Source organism: Anser brachyrhynchus (assembly GCF_964034855.1).
Source record: "Anser brachyrhynchus genome assembly, chromosome: 21".
Lineage (NCBI taxonomy): Eukaryota > Metazoa > Chordata > Aves > Anseriformes > Anatidae > Anser > Anser brachyrhynchus.
Genome location: NC_137714.1, coordinates 3,574,792 through 3,591,585, shown reverse-complemented (window position 1 = coordinate 3,591,585; position 16,794 = coordinate 3,574,792). Strand labels below are relative to the sequence as shown.

At 38.6% G+C, this 16,794-nt stretch overlaps 1 protein-coding gene across 1 annotated transcript; it reads left to right on the top strand.

Annotated features, from left to right (window-relative positions):
- The first annotated feature begins 70 nt into the window (after positions 1-70).
- CFAP107 (cilia and flagella associated protein 107) lies at positions 71-16,126 on the top strand. The gene is made up of 4 exons (XM_080564159.1): positions 71-468; positions 1,753-1,866; positions 2,721-2,898; positions 3,529-16,126. The coding sequence occupies exons 1-4, from the start codon at positions 370-372 to the stop codon at positions 3,789-3,791; spliced, it is 654 nt and encodes a 217-aa protein (XP_080420285.1). The 5' UTR covers positions 71-369; the 3' UTR covers positions 3,792-16,126.
- The last annotated feature ends 668 nt before the right edge of the window (positions 16,127-16,794 follow it).

Here is a 16,794-nt window from a genome sequence, read left to right as displayed (position 1 = left end):
CAGAGAGACTGTGTGTAGCGCAGGTGTGTGGTGTGTTGGTGTGAGTAAATCACATATCACAGTGCTCTGATTGTGAGCTCTACTAGAGAAAAAAAAAAAGCTTAACTGAGTTGGTTAGGAGCCACTGTTTCACTCAGTAGGAATTATGATGCAGCCTAGAATGTGGTTAGGTCATTGTGGGGGCAGCAAACACAAATGGTTCTAAGGCAAAGCAGTTTCGCACATCACCCATGCTTCTCAGCACCCTGGCACGCAGAGCCCCCTCTGCCCTAGTTTTAGCACTGGACTACTGAGTAATCTTTCATCCACAAAACTGGAAGAACAATTATTCAACAACCAGGGAGGGCAGCACTGGTGAGACAAAAAAATATGATTGCATCAATTAAAGATGGACGGGATTGGTGGAAAATTGAACCAAAATACTCTACTAAAGTTCTCATTGGAAACTGGCTGGAAGAGAGAAAAAGGGTAAGAGCATGAAAGAAGTGTGAGAGCAGGATAGAATGGGTCAAAATCAACTCTCTGCAAACAGTACACAACTGCAGGGGGAGCTGGAGTCCAGGCTCATCTCAGAAGAGTAATAAAAGAGAGAAGGTTAAGCATCTTGCTTGGCCTCCATTCATTCATTTTATGATCTGCCATTCTTATCTCTAAGTCAGGACAGAAGCAATGTCTGAGCACAGTGTATGTGATGTGGTTCACACAAGATACAAAGTTTGCCAATTAAAAATGCTATAGACTGCTATAAAACTTAATAATATATACAACTATATAACAGTCATATATACAATATACAGCTATACAACAATCATATATACAACTAAATAGTATATAACAGTATTATACAATAGAGGCTTCTTTTGCCCTTCCATAAGTTGATACTTATTACTTGTATCAATGGATCCTTAATAATTTGGATGTTGGTTTCATTTGTGCAAATGAGCATTTTTTGCTAGCAGAGCTGCTCTACAGATTGCATGTCCTACTTAGGAGCTGAACAAAATTTTATCATTACACATTTAGTTTTGTTAAAACACACCAGCTAGGTTCAATATTGGAGCTATCAGGGCAAATCCTCCTGACTCCACTAAAATTACTTCCTTTAGATTTCTTCTTTTTTTTTTTTCTTTTTTTTTTTTTTTTTGCCTGACATTTATGAAATTTGATGTGATCTCAGAAGATGAACATAGTTGAAGGGTATAAAAATTATGTAGAAAAAAGAAATCCATGAAGTATTTCACTAGATTATAAATGAGGGTGAAATAAACTGAAAAGTAATGAGAATATTAAGAAAAAGCCTTTGTAACTGAAGAAATAAGCCAGGGAACAGTCTTCCAGAGAAGACAAAACATTTCTTAGTATTTTTCCAACTGGACTTGAGCAAAATGCTAGACAATATATTGCAAAGCCTGGCCTACTGCAGCAGGAAGTTGGGAAAAAGAGAGGAAAATGGGTTAAGTTGTCCTTTTCAGATATTAGTTCACATGGCAGGTGACAGTATTTAACACCAAACCATGAATAATTTTTCAAGGGCTGTCTTGCATCTTATATTTACACCAAGGAATCAGTCCAGAATTTTATAATGGCTGATTACATCTGCTGACTTTACTATCTGAGAAAAAGTACGTGGTGCAGAGTTCCTTTCAAATAAGTGCTTTTAAAATGCATAGATGAAAAAAGTATCACTGGAACAGAAGTTCTGTAATTACCAGGTTGCATTTGCTATCTCCTGAGTGTTGTATATCTCTCTAGTTTATCAAACCCACTGGGAAACTTGGCGGCAGCACATACAGCACAGACTTCATTTGCTTCCCAGATCACAAACCAGAACAAACACTAAGAAGAACCATGATGAAGAAATATGAGGTAAGTAAAAGGAATTTCAGATGCAGGGTTGTGTGTGCTAACAATCCATACAGCAATGATTTATAACTACTACTTAAGTCACATTTTATATCCTTAAACAAGTATATGTGTAAAAGAAGGCACTGCAGCTCTATGGCCAGTTTACAGGATCCAGAGTGCTCCCTTGTAGATGTGATTAAAGTGGGATGCCTTTCAGAGGCAGAGAGACAGCACATACTTCTTGGTTTTCTCTGATTGTTTCCCAGTGTCTGCCTGGTAGGGAAACCCGTGTCCATGAAGAAAATCAGCATGTGACCAGCCAGCACTGGGGATCATGTCTTCAGGACATTCTGTGGGCTTTAGTAAGAGCTTGCTGGTAAAAGATGATCGGCACAGCCCCAAATCATAGGAATGAACTACATTTAAATGAGTCCCAGAATAACACTTTTCCCATAAGTATCATCTGGTAGAATGTCCTCTAATGTACCTCTCCATCCCCAAACATGCTGATCATTCTCTCCTGACAGACAGCTAGAGAGTATATGAAATGCTAATGCACAATGAAACCTTGCAGCACAAGAAAATCAGCTTCTCAGTTGCAGGCTTAAATGTTCCTGCAAATGTATGATGAATGTCTTGAAATCAGACAAATCAGATCTCAGGGTGTACAGATGTTGTTGTTTAACTGGAAATTTACCTTCCTTTAAAGGCAAATGCCTTTATTTTCAGGGATTAAGTTGTAAGTAAAAGTAACGTAAGTATTTACAAAATTTTGTGGTACCACTGGTAGCACAGTTGGACTCAAAAGCATGCTAAGCCATCTGAATGCTATGCACTGAGACAAATGGCACGGTTTCGTGTGCATCTCCTTGCAGGGCCTGCCAGCACAGCACTTCTTCACACATCACGAGGAACCAAGAAGCCGAAATTTAGTATCAGAGTATGAAGATAAATACAATAGACACAGTTATGACCCTGCGCTGCCTCCCCTCCGCTGCTGGAATGGACGCAAGCTTGCCTGGATTCCTCAGAAACCAGATTTCCCCATTCTTGGTAGCTTTTGGTGTTCTTAATTCAAACAGATGAAATGGTGCAGTGGTAAACGTATAGACTTAGAGCCAGCCCTTCTGTTTTTAAAATCATTCTGAAAATGGATTTTCCAGTGAAGTTTAGCTGCTTTCTTACCCAGTCAGTAGCTTATATTTATGATCATTAAAGTGGAAATGTTATCCATGTAACTACACTTAATGACTGCAGGGAAGCAGTGAAGGATAAGCCTTCAACGGAAACATTTCTCTTCCCTATGCAATAATGCCAGACAGCAGCTGAAAACAAGGGGACCTGTGAGGTGTAACTGGTAGGAGAATTCACCAAGTGTTAGTATGTTTCTGAATTTAAGTGATATATACACCTCTGCTAATTTCTTTAATATCTACCAGACAGACTATGAAGAATCAAGACTCCTACATTTGTATCATTATTGCTTTCCTATCAATATCTAACAGTGATTTTCCCCTCCAGCCAGAGGGATGCACACATACCCTGGGAACAGAAAGATTTCAGTCTGTCCTTAATCTGTTGTCAGAATGGTACAAGCATTCCCCGTGCTCCCTGTGGAATAACAACACCAGGACCAAATATATAATTTTATCATTCATAATATTTAACCATTTCTTGTCTCAGAACCACCCACCAACTATGGCCTGCTCGAGCACCTGATGAAAAAATGGCACAAGAAAGAAGCTGGAATGATGAGGAGTGTCTACACCATTTCCTATGAAAAGCCACCAATTTCTGCTTTTGCTAAAATTCATGGCCTCTCTTCCAGGCAGGGACGTCATCCCCATAATATTGGTAGAATCCTGGACTATGAAGGGAGTCAGAAATATCTGCAAGCCCTCGGCCAACTAGCGAGAGACAGAAAAGCAAGAGATGCCTGTATGTAAACAGCTTAGTGTGATCTTAAGTACTACTTAATACAGCTTGTTGCTCATATACGTAAGAGTGATCTGTTCTGTGCGGAAGGAATGGGAATTAGGTTACACAGGCAGAGGGAGGGCTGACTGCTGGTTAGAACAAGTTGCTGGGTTACGTTCTGAGCTGCAGATGTATGGGAATATTTTTTCAACAGAAGATATTAAATCACTGAAAACAAAATTTGTATCTGTCAGACTCTAGTCAATGAATAGCTGCATTAAAAAACAGAGTGGGGCAGAACCTGAAAGGTTTTAAATCTTTTAGTTGCTTTGTCCTTAGTCGTTATTTCATTTTTATACAGCTTGCTATGAATTTCTTTACAGAAAAAGGAGAGAAGAAACCTGTATTATTCCATAACATGCCTGAAACATCCAAAAGTAAAGTAAGCATATGAAATGGCTGAATACCTAAGGACAAGGTGAACCAAGGTTTCTCTGAACGTAGTAAGCAAGCAGACCTCAGCTGCCCTTGGCTTTACATACTGAATAGCACTTAAGGGTAGATAAGCTGCAAACTACATTAGCTGGCCTCATATTACCAAACAGTAAGCCCAGAAAAAATAGCAGTTGGTGGCCTTTACGTTGCTGGATGGGGCACCCTGATACTTAGTGCTGACAGAAGTCCAAATTCTTATTGCACTTAGGTGCAAGTTCTGCATTTAAATCATGCTTGGTCCAGAGAAGATATCTGCAAGGTTCAGCTGCTGCAGGTCTGAGGTTCAACAATAAACTTGCAGCAAATTAAAGTCTTAGATTAAATATATCTGTTATTAATTCAATGCATATTTATCTCTTCATCAATTTTGCTCAATATTAACAATACTGTAAATATTTTTAGGCACAAGATAAAGCATGTGTGTTACTGGTGGCATGGACAAACCTCTGGCCAGAATGTACATGGAGTTCTACCTCTGCACAGAGATACATTTTAGTCACTGTGATTTTGTTTTGTTTTTTCAAGGTTGAACTGATTTTGAACTGAAGGACGTTGATGATTCAGACGTAAACGTGTTGAGCAACAGTGGCACCTATTGGCAAAGTGATTCTTCACTAACCTTTGCAAGACATCTCTGCCAGAGATGTATGCAGACCTCCAGCTCATTGCATGATTCAGAAATGTTATTGTTCACTGTTTATGAAGTCCTTTAGAGAAGCAAAATCCCTTAAAATTAGATAAAGTGGCTTGTGGCTTGTTTTTGGCCTCCAAGCCTTAGGGAGACCAAAGACAATTTAAAAAATTTGAAATCAAAATAGGTGAAAGTAGTCAGTGAACTGCCAACCAAAAAGTAACGTGCTTGAGGTGCTGTGTTATAAAAAACATATTCTCTTGAAAATCTATTTAAAAAATAATCCATAAAGAAAGAATTCCTTACATGGAATGAAAATTGGCAGCTATAGAAATTCTTGTATTTGCAAGGGAGTCCATCCAGATCCCTTGTATTGTCAATATCACTACAAAAAAGTGTATTTTTTCTGTTTATTACCCATGTGATAATATTTTTAATGAAAATATAAAACAGACATCCATCTCAATAGTAAAACAAAGCCCATGTAATATTTGGAATATGGCTGAGACAATTACACAAAGATACTCTTCCATTTCATACAGCTCTATCAGTTTGTTTAAAAGTCTGGTCATCAATCATTCATAAATATTAAATATTTATAGTAAATTAAACATTTATGATTATTACCTACTATGCTTCTAAAACCAAAGCTCGTATATGGAAAGAAATTACTGCTTGTGGTACAGGGAATTACTGAGATGCACAAGTACTATCTATGAAATTTGTATGAAAACATTCATTCCAAACCTGTAAGCTGACAGGGCAGGGCTCCCCAGGCACAGGTCTAATCTCTTCAACTATTGAGCCATTTACAAGTAAAATGCACAACTACGACACCCAGAGGAATCAAGCAAAGCATGCTAGCTAGCTAAGTGGATGAAATGCATTTTGATAGAGAGCCTCTTAAATATAAAAAATGCACAACTCTATAAAACATGTCAGTTATGGTTAATAATACCCGGTAGCAAAATATCTGCTTTGAACTGTTTAAGGGATTAGCTGTTTTCACTTCAGCAATACTAAATATGCATCATGGATATCTAACTAGCCTTTTGGTGACTCAAGGCTCCAAGCCTGCTGAACTCGACAGAAGGAGTCAAGGCTTCTCCATCTCTTGGTCTGAGTTCAGTGAAGGTGGAATCAAACCAGTAGCAAAAGCTGAATGTACATATTGTTATCCTGAATGCATTGCTCAAATAGCCTGCAAGACAAAACTTCAGATAGAATAGAACTGATAATAAGGCTTCCCCCACCCCTTTTTTTTTCTGATGCAAAATGTAATTGACCTAAATTATTCCAGACAGAACCCCCAAAAACCATAAAGTTGAGCCACTGCTGAAAGCAATACTGCAAACACAAGACTGCATTGGTAATACCTCATTTAATACTGTCTTGCTGGCCATTCGGATCTATCATAATCCTAGGTTCTGATGCTGTATATCTAGTTTATTGCCAATAGGTAGAGGTAAGCATATACACACGTTTTTTTCATGTACTATATCAGGTAAGTGCATTGAAGTAAGAATAGCAGACAAGAATGAAGGATACCTACACGTACAGTTAATAGACAGCGATGATTCCTGTGATACAAACCATGCCATTTAACGCTACACTTTCAGTTACAACATTGCTGTGATAGGGAGTCCTTCCATAATAAATACTCTTGTTGTGTCTAACAAAAATACATTTCACAACCCCCTCAAATCCTCAGAAATTTTAAGGACTTACATTACAGGGACACTGAAACAACAGTCTTTTCGCCTATGCTTTAAGAACAGCAAACAGAAAATGCAGTCAACCAACAGAAACATACAACAGAAGTGCTGGGTTCCACTATGAAGATGTGCACTTTTCAGGAATATGGGATACTAACAATGAAAATAGCATAACCTCAGAAAGAAGAGAGATCAACTGGAAACAGACCTGGGGATAAATATTCTTGGACTTGGAGGCCTCTGAAATACGGATCCAGTCTGGAACTTAATTTCTACCAGACAAGTAGATAGATAATGTTTATTCTAGGACACTCTGAACTGGTAAGGCATAATTCATCTATGTGTGACAAGCACTTTGGGAGTCTTGGGAATCATTATAAAATGCAAAGGATTACCTAATGATCAAGACAATTGCAAAATATCCAACCAGGCATTACCACGAAATATCACTATACCAAATAGTTTTTTCTTCAAATGCAAATGATTTTGCAGATATGTTGGATTCATCCAAGCTTTTCTTGAAAAACATTTTTTTTAGTCTCAGGGCCGTATGATCACTTGTGACTGGAAAGCAAGAGTGCACCAGTCTCTTCAATTTTGCATAGAGATACAACTGTCTGTTCTGAAAACATTCTAGACAGCCTTGATTGCATGAAATCAACCTCACATTTGAACTTCTGTGACATTAAAGAGACAAGGTGGTAGTTAGAATTGACGCACATCTCTCAAAGCAAGCATATTTCTTGCCTTGAAGGAGACCGATGTCAGCCTAGATGAGCTGCACAAACAAGAAGCTACATTCTTTGGACTGAGAATCTCAGTCAGGGTTGGGATTCAGACAAGGAACAGTGATGCTGGTTGGCAAGTTCTGCAGTAACTGGGGATGTGGAAGCCAGCTGTGAAGTGAGGGTGGTCACAGAGACAAAATGGCAGGGTATCAGGGAGAAGAGAAATAGGTTGTTGACAAGAGGTTGTTCGCATGGTCAGAAGGCCTCTTTCAGAAATTATAAATATTCCTTGGAAGGTGCTTAAAAAGAGCTAAGTCAGTTTTCTGGTAAAACAGCTTCATTGGTCTGAATTTAAGCACTACCTAATGAAGATACAATGCCTGCCAAGTCCTGTCCTCCAAATCCGCACACACCATTGCACTGATTTCCTTGAACAGCACCCTTAAGCATGCATAGCTCCTGGGAGTGGGATTCTGACTTTAACAGCTCCTGCAAGAATGTAAAAAAGCTTTCTTTGATGGCAGTTACTCTAGCCACACGTATCTGGTAAAGCTTGCCTGTATATTTAAACATGTATTTTTCATATTGGTGACAAAAACACTGAATTGTCTGTCATTAGTAATTACTCTTTTCCTTTAAACAACCAACCAAAACCAACCTTGTGTTCTGTTTGTTGAACTGAGATCGTCTCTTCTAAGGCACTACCTTCAAACGATGCCATCAATGTGCTTTTTGCTGTAAGTTTAATCAGTCTAAGCAGATCTCAGTTGCAGTACATTTATGATATTCTTACTGCCATACGGGGTTGTACCATTTCAAGAAAAAAAATTTACTAGCTTTTAAAAAGAATTCGTATTTGGACCTTCTTTTCTAGACTGTGGCTTCCCTCATAGAAATACTGCCCTGTTACTCATCAGAATGAAGAGTGCATAAACTTCCCAAAACGTGACACGTTCTTTGTTGAAAACTCTTATTTAACCCATACTTCATGCTCACATTTCAAAGGAGCTACCTGTCTTCACAGGCAGCTATAATCAGTGAAAGTGCTGCAGTGTGTCATGAACCTGGTCTGTGCTATCTGCTGTCTCCAGTGAAGACATCCTCTTGGTTCTTTTTTTTTTTCCCTTTTTTTTTTTTCTTTTGGTCTTTTCCTATCATTTAAAATCTAATCAAGTTAATAAGGCTATTTGTATGGAAATTACTTCACAAAGAACTAAATCTGGGATATTCAAGGACTGCAGGAGAACAGAACTACAGCTTTCTATACGTAACTGGGAAGCAACTCCTAAGTTAGCTGGTGAAGAGAAGAACTCTGTCTTGGAAATAATTTTGTAGTCATAGTGACAGGGGCATTCACTTTGGGTACTGAAGGACCCAAGTTCTATTCAACAATGACCCATAAGGAAATTGTTATATAAGTAATATACTAGTTGTTTTGGGGCAATAATATTTGCTAAGAAAGAAAAAATCTCTAGGCACAGTCATTTTATGGGAATTTGCTCTTTATCATCACTTACTTTTATTCTTTCAGTTGCACCAGCCCCTAAGGACGCCAGCCTCATTGTGCAGAACTCAGCTGTAAAAAGACAGCCCCTGGCCCAGAGAGCTCCCAAGCCTAGGACTGCTTAAATACACTGGTAGGATTTTAAAAATACATTGAACAAGCCAGGCCAGTTTTTGAAATAAGCTGCCAGGATTGGCTGCATAAATATGCACTTACCTGCTTCAGCGCTGTCAATATGTAATTTAGGCTGCTGCCTTATGACATATTTTGGGTCTAATTTAAGGAACTGTATATTTGGGCAAGAGGGTCTGGATGCCTGTCAGGTAAATATTGCAAGTTGTAAATTTTCACAGCAGATTTGTCACTAAGTTTAGTCAGCACTATATTTAAAATGAATGTTGACCTGATGGTAGTCCTTGTCCTTGACAGTGGTTGGCCTGAGAACTAGTCAAAGATCCCTAGAGGAACGCTGCTGGAATCCCCCTTAAGTTTCAAACAGCTACCTTCTTACAAGGCAGTCCTGATGTCCTTCATATCAGTAGCATCAACCATCAGGAAACTTACAGCCTTGTCCTCCCAGTTCAGCTCAAGGTGGTGACACTCATGCCAGACAGAAAAGTGCCTATGGAGAATGGGTTTAGAGGCCGTGCATTGCCTAAATGTCCTGTGTACCCCAGCCTAGTAGCCAATACAGAGAAAATTTTGCATTTTTAAAAAATGAAAAGAAAGCAAATTTGATTTCCTGAACTGATACAGAAGATCTGGCTTTCCATATGCTGGTTGCTGATACTGTCCAGAGACAGCAATTTAAACTCTTCCTTTTGAGCTATCTGGAGGAATGCTATAAAAACCCACTGGTAGGTACAGGCAAACCTACATTTTTCTTCTGTTCCCTCAAATGCTTTAGCTCTGACAGGGCTTTTTGTTATGTCAGTGTTGTCATTGGACAGCCCGCTTTCCCTCAGAATTCCTGATATTTTGTGTTATCAGTAATTTTAAATATATATTCTGTGCAACCCAAGTATTTGTTTCTGCAAAACAGGCTTAGACATTTCTCACCATGTATATCACTACATACTGCGGGGCCAGTTTTCACTGCTGCTGTTACTTACAAATATTGAGAGCAAATCACTTAATCTGGCCTCTGAAGTGTTTTAGGTTTAAATACAGCAATCCCACTGATGAACATAATCTCAGTAAAATCTCAACCAGGTTGGAGCAGCCCAAGATTTAGTCTGTACACTGAAAATAAGGGCACTGTAGATGTGCAGGGAAGCAGTAGGTGGCAGAATTTGCTCTGTTTTTGTCCCCTCCAAAGCCTGCACTACGGTGCCTTGGGTTCTTTGGCCTCTAAAAACTACCTAAGAGGAGCCATCTCTTGGTGCAGTTTTCCCAAATGTTTTGAAATCCCTAGAGATGAAAGGTGCCATTGTTACTATTCTTTATTTCTGTTACAGTAGTAATGAGGTCAAAGCAGGGTAGAAGGTGAACTGTACTTGGTTTTGTATAAACAAGACAGAAAGCAGGTAGTTGTTAAATGGTACACAGCTGATAGACGAGATAACAAGAGGTCTCTCTCTTTCCTGAATAGTATTTTTGCCTGGAAATAGTTGATGCGCTACGGGGTACTTGAAAGACAGAAAAAGTTAATGCAATCCACCACTCTGTAGTGTTTCAACAGGAACAATTTGCATTGTCACACAAATTCATAGGATTTACATGGTGGCCACTTTTACCTTCCACACTCCATGATTTGAATATATTTGAAGACTTGAATATGATCCAGAAGTGTTGCTCCCACAGTTTTCAGGGGGAATTTGGCCCTTTGTCAGTGATTAAATGACAAGGAGGCAAGGTGATTCGCCTGCAGCTAGTCAGTAGGAGAGCTGGAGAAACAACACAGAATTTTGATCCTTATTCCTGTATTTTAACCACTTGACTAAACTTTCTCCCCGACAAAATGTTAGCATATACCAAACTGTTCTGCTTGATTGTTCAGACAGCATTGTCAGCCTGTGTTTACATGATCAGTGTTAGGCACTATTGTTGGTCTGTACCTGTTTCCCTGATTGAGTTTTTTTCTCTAGCTGGTCATTTCACAGGAATAAAAAAACTTATTTTCTATTTATAAGGGACGTTTGCAAAGCCACATCAGTCAGCAGCACAGAAATCTCACAATCAGCAAACTGCTACAGGCAAAAATATGTTCCAGTTAATGTTAAATGAGAAATGTGCTAATTTCTCCCCTTATTTCAGAGCTGCTAATGAGGGAAAATCAAAATAGCATTTTCCAGTGAACTGGTGACAGATCTAAGGTGTTAAAAGTTTAAATCTTAACACAGAGAAAGCACTCTCGAGCCCTCAAATACCAACCCTGTTAATGGGAAAATGTCAAAAATGCCTGTGAGGTTTGAGATGGCCTTTTTAAAATCTGAACACTGGCACCAAAGCCCAAAAATAATGGGCCAGCTTGTTGCCAAGTTAAGAATACATTTATTTATTTATTTATTTATTATTTTAAATGAATATAGCTTTCACTTACTTCATTTTAAAGGCCTATTTTAAGGAGACCCACTATGGCCAATTATTTTCTTCATTTTAGAATTGTACAACAGCAGTTATTTCCTTATTTTATGTATCTCAAGGAATTCCTATGTCAGGAGTACCACAAATTGCCTATATACAATAAATATCGACATGTAGATTTACCATAATATCAGACACTGTATGACTAAGTTGAAATACCTAAGCATAAATTTGCTGTGAAACCAGCATTTATCATTGTAGGTCCATAAACTCTGCTGGAAATGACATCGTAATATGTATATCACAGCAGGGACCCTGACTGTATCTCCAGGGAGGAATTAGGAATTCTACAGCATGAGATACATTATATACAATATATTCCAAAGTAAATTGAAAACAGTGAAAAGACTCTCAACATATGGTCAGGTTGTTAATATTCAGTTCTTAGAACTGCAAGCATTGAGATTACACATAATTCTATTTCTAGACTGTGATGATTCACAAGAAATCCCCCCTTTGTTATATCAACTCGTACTTCAATGTTTTGGGGGAGATTCTTCCTCCTACCTCCCTCTTTTTTTTTTTTTTTTTTTTAGAATAGATTAAATCACACCCTATATGATTAGCCAGTCAGCCTTGAAACTGAGAATTCTTGTTATTAGATTATGGTGGCAGATAGCTGAGTAGCACCACCAATTGTTTTTAATTTGGTTCCAGAGGAAGAGTCACACTGTAGAAGCTGAATACCCCCTGCATCTTCCTCTTCTCATCATGTTGGGACTTTCCATAAATGATTACAAAATGTTTTAGCACGAGATACTGACTGCGGTCCATCTGTGTTTAATTACACAAGTAAGCATGTACTGGCATTGCTGTAGACATGGGTGGGTCTACAAGCAAGTCACTGATGTGAGTTCGTTATTAGGAATGCAGCAACTTTTAAGTAGCAAACCTGGGTACTTGGGGCAGTTTAGCTACAGTGCATGGAACTCAGCTTTTTGGTGGGTTTTGCAGCTTGTGCCACGTTTTGCAGCTGTGATTAGACAATTTCTTTGCACCTAAGGTAGTCAACACTGCAGTCAGAAAAGCAGTATCTCTTTGGTCAGCACAAGCAGCAATAGCAATCTTCCTCCCAGTCTGAATACAGCCATATAGCACTGCCCTTTGCAGCATCAGTACTCCTCCTCTCCAAAACCTTTTAGGTAAAATTCTGGGCCCACTGAGGTCAGAGGTAAAAGTTGCATTTATCCAACTACCTGCTAGAAATGCAAAAGGGCCCCCAGTTTGTTATGACATCCCTTTTCACAGGTAGGGAACGGCAATAACCAGATCTGTTCACTTGCACCAAAGCTTTTGGACAGAACCAGGACATCTGGCGCAGACTGACCAAAGCTTTTGCCATCACAAATTTGATTTCAGAGACAATTGCCTTCAGGCCTTACAGCTGAGGGCAAAACATGTTTGAAGGGGTTATTTCAACACTTGGCCTCTCCATGGCACAGCATGCCAGCAGGGAAACAAAACCCAGGAACCTGTGTTTTTAAGAAATAGCCTATAAAAATGATAGCTGTTGATGCTATGCACCTAACCTCAGACATTTGGGCTGTCAGCCTGAACTCTGACCAGCTGTGGCCTCCTGCATCTGGAAGCCATGTTCCTTCATCAGCTAAATATGTTCAGATTGCAACAGGGGCAGAATAAAAAGTCAAACTGCAAGCCTCTGCTTGCTGAACTAAGGGATCAATTCCCTAATTCAGCTGGGAAAAGTAATCAAAGGAGACTGGAATAGCCACATTCCACCCCGCAGACAAACAAGATTGTATTGGCTATGTATCCCAAAATAAATATCATGTGAATGCTCTACTCGGCCAAGAAAACAGAGACAACTGAGTCTCTTTTGTATCCTGATATATTGACATATTTTGTTCTAGCTTTTACATGTGCTAAGAAATGGAAATTACAGGTGTTTGGGGTTTTTTGGAGGAAAAATATACTCCTTTGCTGTTCTATAAAGTTGTAGGAACTCCAAGTATTTCTACTTTAGGGGCTTTTACACTTTGTATCCATACGTACAGAAATGAGGTGTATGTATTTCAGTAGTATTTCATCACTTAAGCAGTTCCTCAGTTGGATACCCGAGTTTGCCACACATCAAATTTTACCTGCCAGGACAAATAGGTTTGCCTCAGCAAAGGCAGACAAGGCTAATGAAGTAGCTGCTTCACTAATTTGTGCCAAGAAATTGTTAAAACTCCTAATTCTAGAGCACATATTCATTAAAAGCTTGCTTAGAACAAAACTTATTTGCCTCAGTATCTCCGAGCTATAACAAATCCAAATCAGGGACAGTTATTGCTTTTTAAATCTATTTTTTTGGGGGTAATTTGTCATCCTAATCAGATCCATACGCATGCTGAGCTCTTTACTGCATCACTTTGGCTACAAGATAGCATAAAAAAATGCTTCATAACACTGCAAAGATGTAGCAGAGACCAACATTTCAATATGTAGGGGGTAGAACGTGCTTGAACTGAAGTTTAACAGGAATGCTAAGGCTTCCCAGTACTCTTACCTTTATGTAAAAGACAATACACAGGCTCTAATTAAGGGAAGCAATCAGAACATTGCTTCTGAATACAGTAATCACAACTCGATGGTATTGTAATTAATAAGAGCAACAAAACCAATTAGAGACTTACCCGGGCTATCACAACTGAAAAACTGTAACAACAAAGCCTAGAAAAAGTAATAATCATATTTATTAATTAGATAATGGAATAAAAACCTATGTCAATATGAAACTACCTTGATGTCCACTGGAGAGAGAAAAATTCTGCTGCAAAGCTGAGCCATTTAATGCCTGCTCTTTTATATTCTGCTGATTGTGATATTGCACAAATAAGTTTAAAAGGAAGGTGTTTGGGGCAGGGACAATTTCTCTCCATGTATTAACACACCCTTGGACACTCACGATAATTCAGCAGGTGGGTTACTGATGATTTTTTATTTTGCAAGTATGTTTCTTTTACTGACAATGTCCATGCTATCTCAATCCATAAATTCCCTGTTTCTCTTCCCACTTATGCTTTTGTCATAATTTTATTTTTATGAATCTTGCTCTCCTTTTAACTTGGGCACTATGCAGACGGAGGAGACCCTGACCTTTGGAATGGGGAGGCAGTTCTGGAGACACAGAACAACAGAAATCTCCTAAATGAGGGAAATGTCAGAGGGGAAGGACAGCTACAGGCTAATGATCTCTTTTGAGTGAATCTGTAGCAAACACGTTTTACCAAGGCATGAAAGGAAAAAAAAAAAAGCCATAGAATTTTTTATGATAATTTTCTCCTTTAATTTTAGAGAAACATAATGCTTGGCTGGATATATTTAGCTAAATGTTTTGTGAATTGGGAGTCTCCCAAGCTTTTTTATTTAAAGAGCTCTTGATATTCTTTTCCAGTAAGTCAGCATTACTGCAGTAAACACGGAGCCTTTCATAACCTTGCTATGTGTGATCCCTTCTGAAAGTCACTCCGCAATCAAATGTACTGGGATTTCATAATAGTAATTTGCCACACTGTCAGAAATAGGCTTATCATGCTGCTGTCATTGGTATCATGTGAACATCACTCAGTATGCTGTGCCCTTCAAATGAAAGCCAGTGCTCTGAGCCAGTGGCAGAGAGAGAAAGAGGGGAAAAAAAGAAGAATAAGAGAACATTAACTCTTTAAAGTCAGGTACAGCCTCAGCCTGAAGGAAGAAAATGCAAAGCTACCGTATATGGTGTGAGACCCTGTTTAAACATCAGTAATATTTACTGAATATTCACTGGGTAAGAAAGTTGTGTTTTTTTCCAGTTCACTTGAAATGTCTCTGAAAAATCTGTTCCTGTTGTCTCTCATTATGTGGAGTGTGGCATCTACTAATTTCCAATGCCCACAAGCTGTTAGCTGATCTTGACTAGTTGTTCAAGTTTTTAAAATGTATTTCCATCCCTTTCCTCTTCTGCTTTTTTGCAAACATTTTCCTGAGTAGTTTCCTAAATAAATCTGTGAAAAGTCTCAGAGATTTGGGATTCACAGGGCTTTGAAGTAGCAATAGGTATCATCTTTTAAAAATGATTCTTTCCTGCACTCACACAGCTGCAAAAGTGCTTTTCCCAAAATTCTTTCTCCTAGAAAAGTCACACACTTTGTGAACTCCTCAGTCATTTCCCTAGTTTGTAAAGGTTCTGTCAACGAATCAGGGAGAAAAGAACTGTCATGTAGCTTAGACTGACCAAGCCAGCTTGAATGATAGAAACTTGAATGGATTTTTACAAACACAAGTCACTGACAGATGTGGGTGCTTTTAAAGACTATTCAGAAGCCCATTTTTCATGAATAAGTAGAGAAAAAATATTACCCTGGTCAATTCTATAAATTCTAGCAACAAGCAAAACCTACAGCTTTCATACTGCAAGGTTGTTTGGGCAATGGATTAGATGCATGTGCCTGAAGAGGATATACCTTGGTGGATAAAGCTTTAATCTTCATAGCTGGTGAGGATATTTCTGAACAGCATGCGAAGGAAAAGAAAGAAGTGGAAGAACTCAGTAAACCAACAAAATCCCAAACGTAATATTTGTAATGGCTATAGTGTCGCAGGTTACACACCTCCCCCCCCTCCCCTTTATTATTTTGTTCCACAGAAATTTAAATTATACAAAAGATCTGGTCTTCAGGTAAAGAGCTAAAGCTACATGTAAGATTTAGCATTTTCAAACTTACTGAAGTTATTTGGTTACCTCAAAATGTTAGTGTTTTCCAGAAAGCAGGTGCTCAGCACTTTCTTATGGTCAAGGTCCTCAAGATATCTTAAGTTGCACACTTGGAATCAGCAGTTACTTTACAAGGTGTTTTCCAAGGGGTTTATTTGTTTAAGAATTCAATTTATAAATTATCTGAGACAGTCATAATTAGAAGCTGGGGGACTTTCCTGTGAGTGAATCAGCAATGTAGCATAATTAAACTAATGTATTTCTAATGTCATGGCTTTGCCACTCGGTGTGGATGTCTGTTTCAATAACACTTTTTATTTAATTTAGATCACTCTAGCTAGGTTGCAGTTCTGAATCTGGAAAGTCTAATTTTCTAAGTGACTCTTAAAAATATATATATATAATAAAAGTTCTGTGAGCTAATGATTGCATCTACTATAATAGCTTCATATCACATTAGGGCATGTGTTCTTTATGACCTTCTTATTTATCTGTAGACTCAAGATATTGCCACTATTTCATCCATGGAAGCTTCGGGCTGTACCATTGTCCATTATCTTGTAAAGAATACACGTTTTGAGGTTCTGAGATAGCACAAAGAAGGAAACCTCACAAAACTGGATGTGCATTTACTTCCCCGTGTGGAACTGCACTTCAAACACTGCAGCAGCACT

Coding starts and splice junctions, on each gene's coding strand:
- CFAP107 (XM_080564159.1), top strand. CDS start 370: ATGATTGCATCAATTAAAGATGGACGGGATTGGTGGAAAATTGAACCA. Junction 469..1,752: donor GGCTGGAAGAGAGAAAAAGG/GTAAGAGCATGA, acceptor ATATCTCTCTAG/TTTATCAAACCCACTGGGAA. Junction 2,899..3,528: donor ACCAGATTTCCCCATTCTTG/GTAGCTTTTGGT, acceptor TTCTTGTCTCAG/AACCACCCACCAACTATGGC.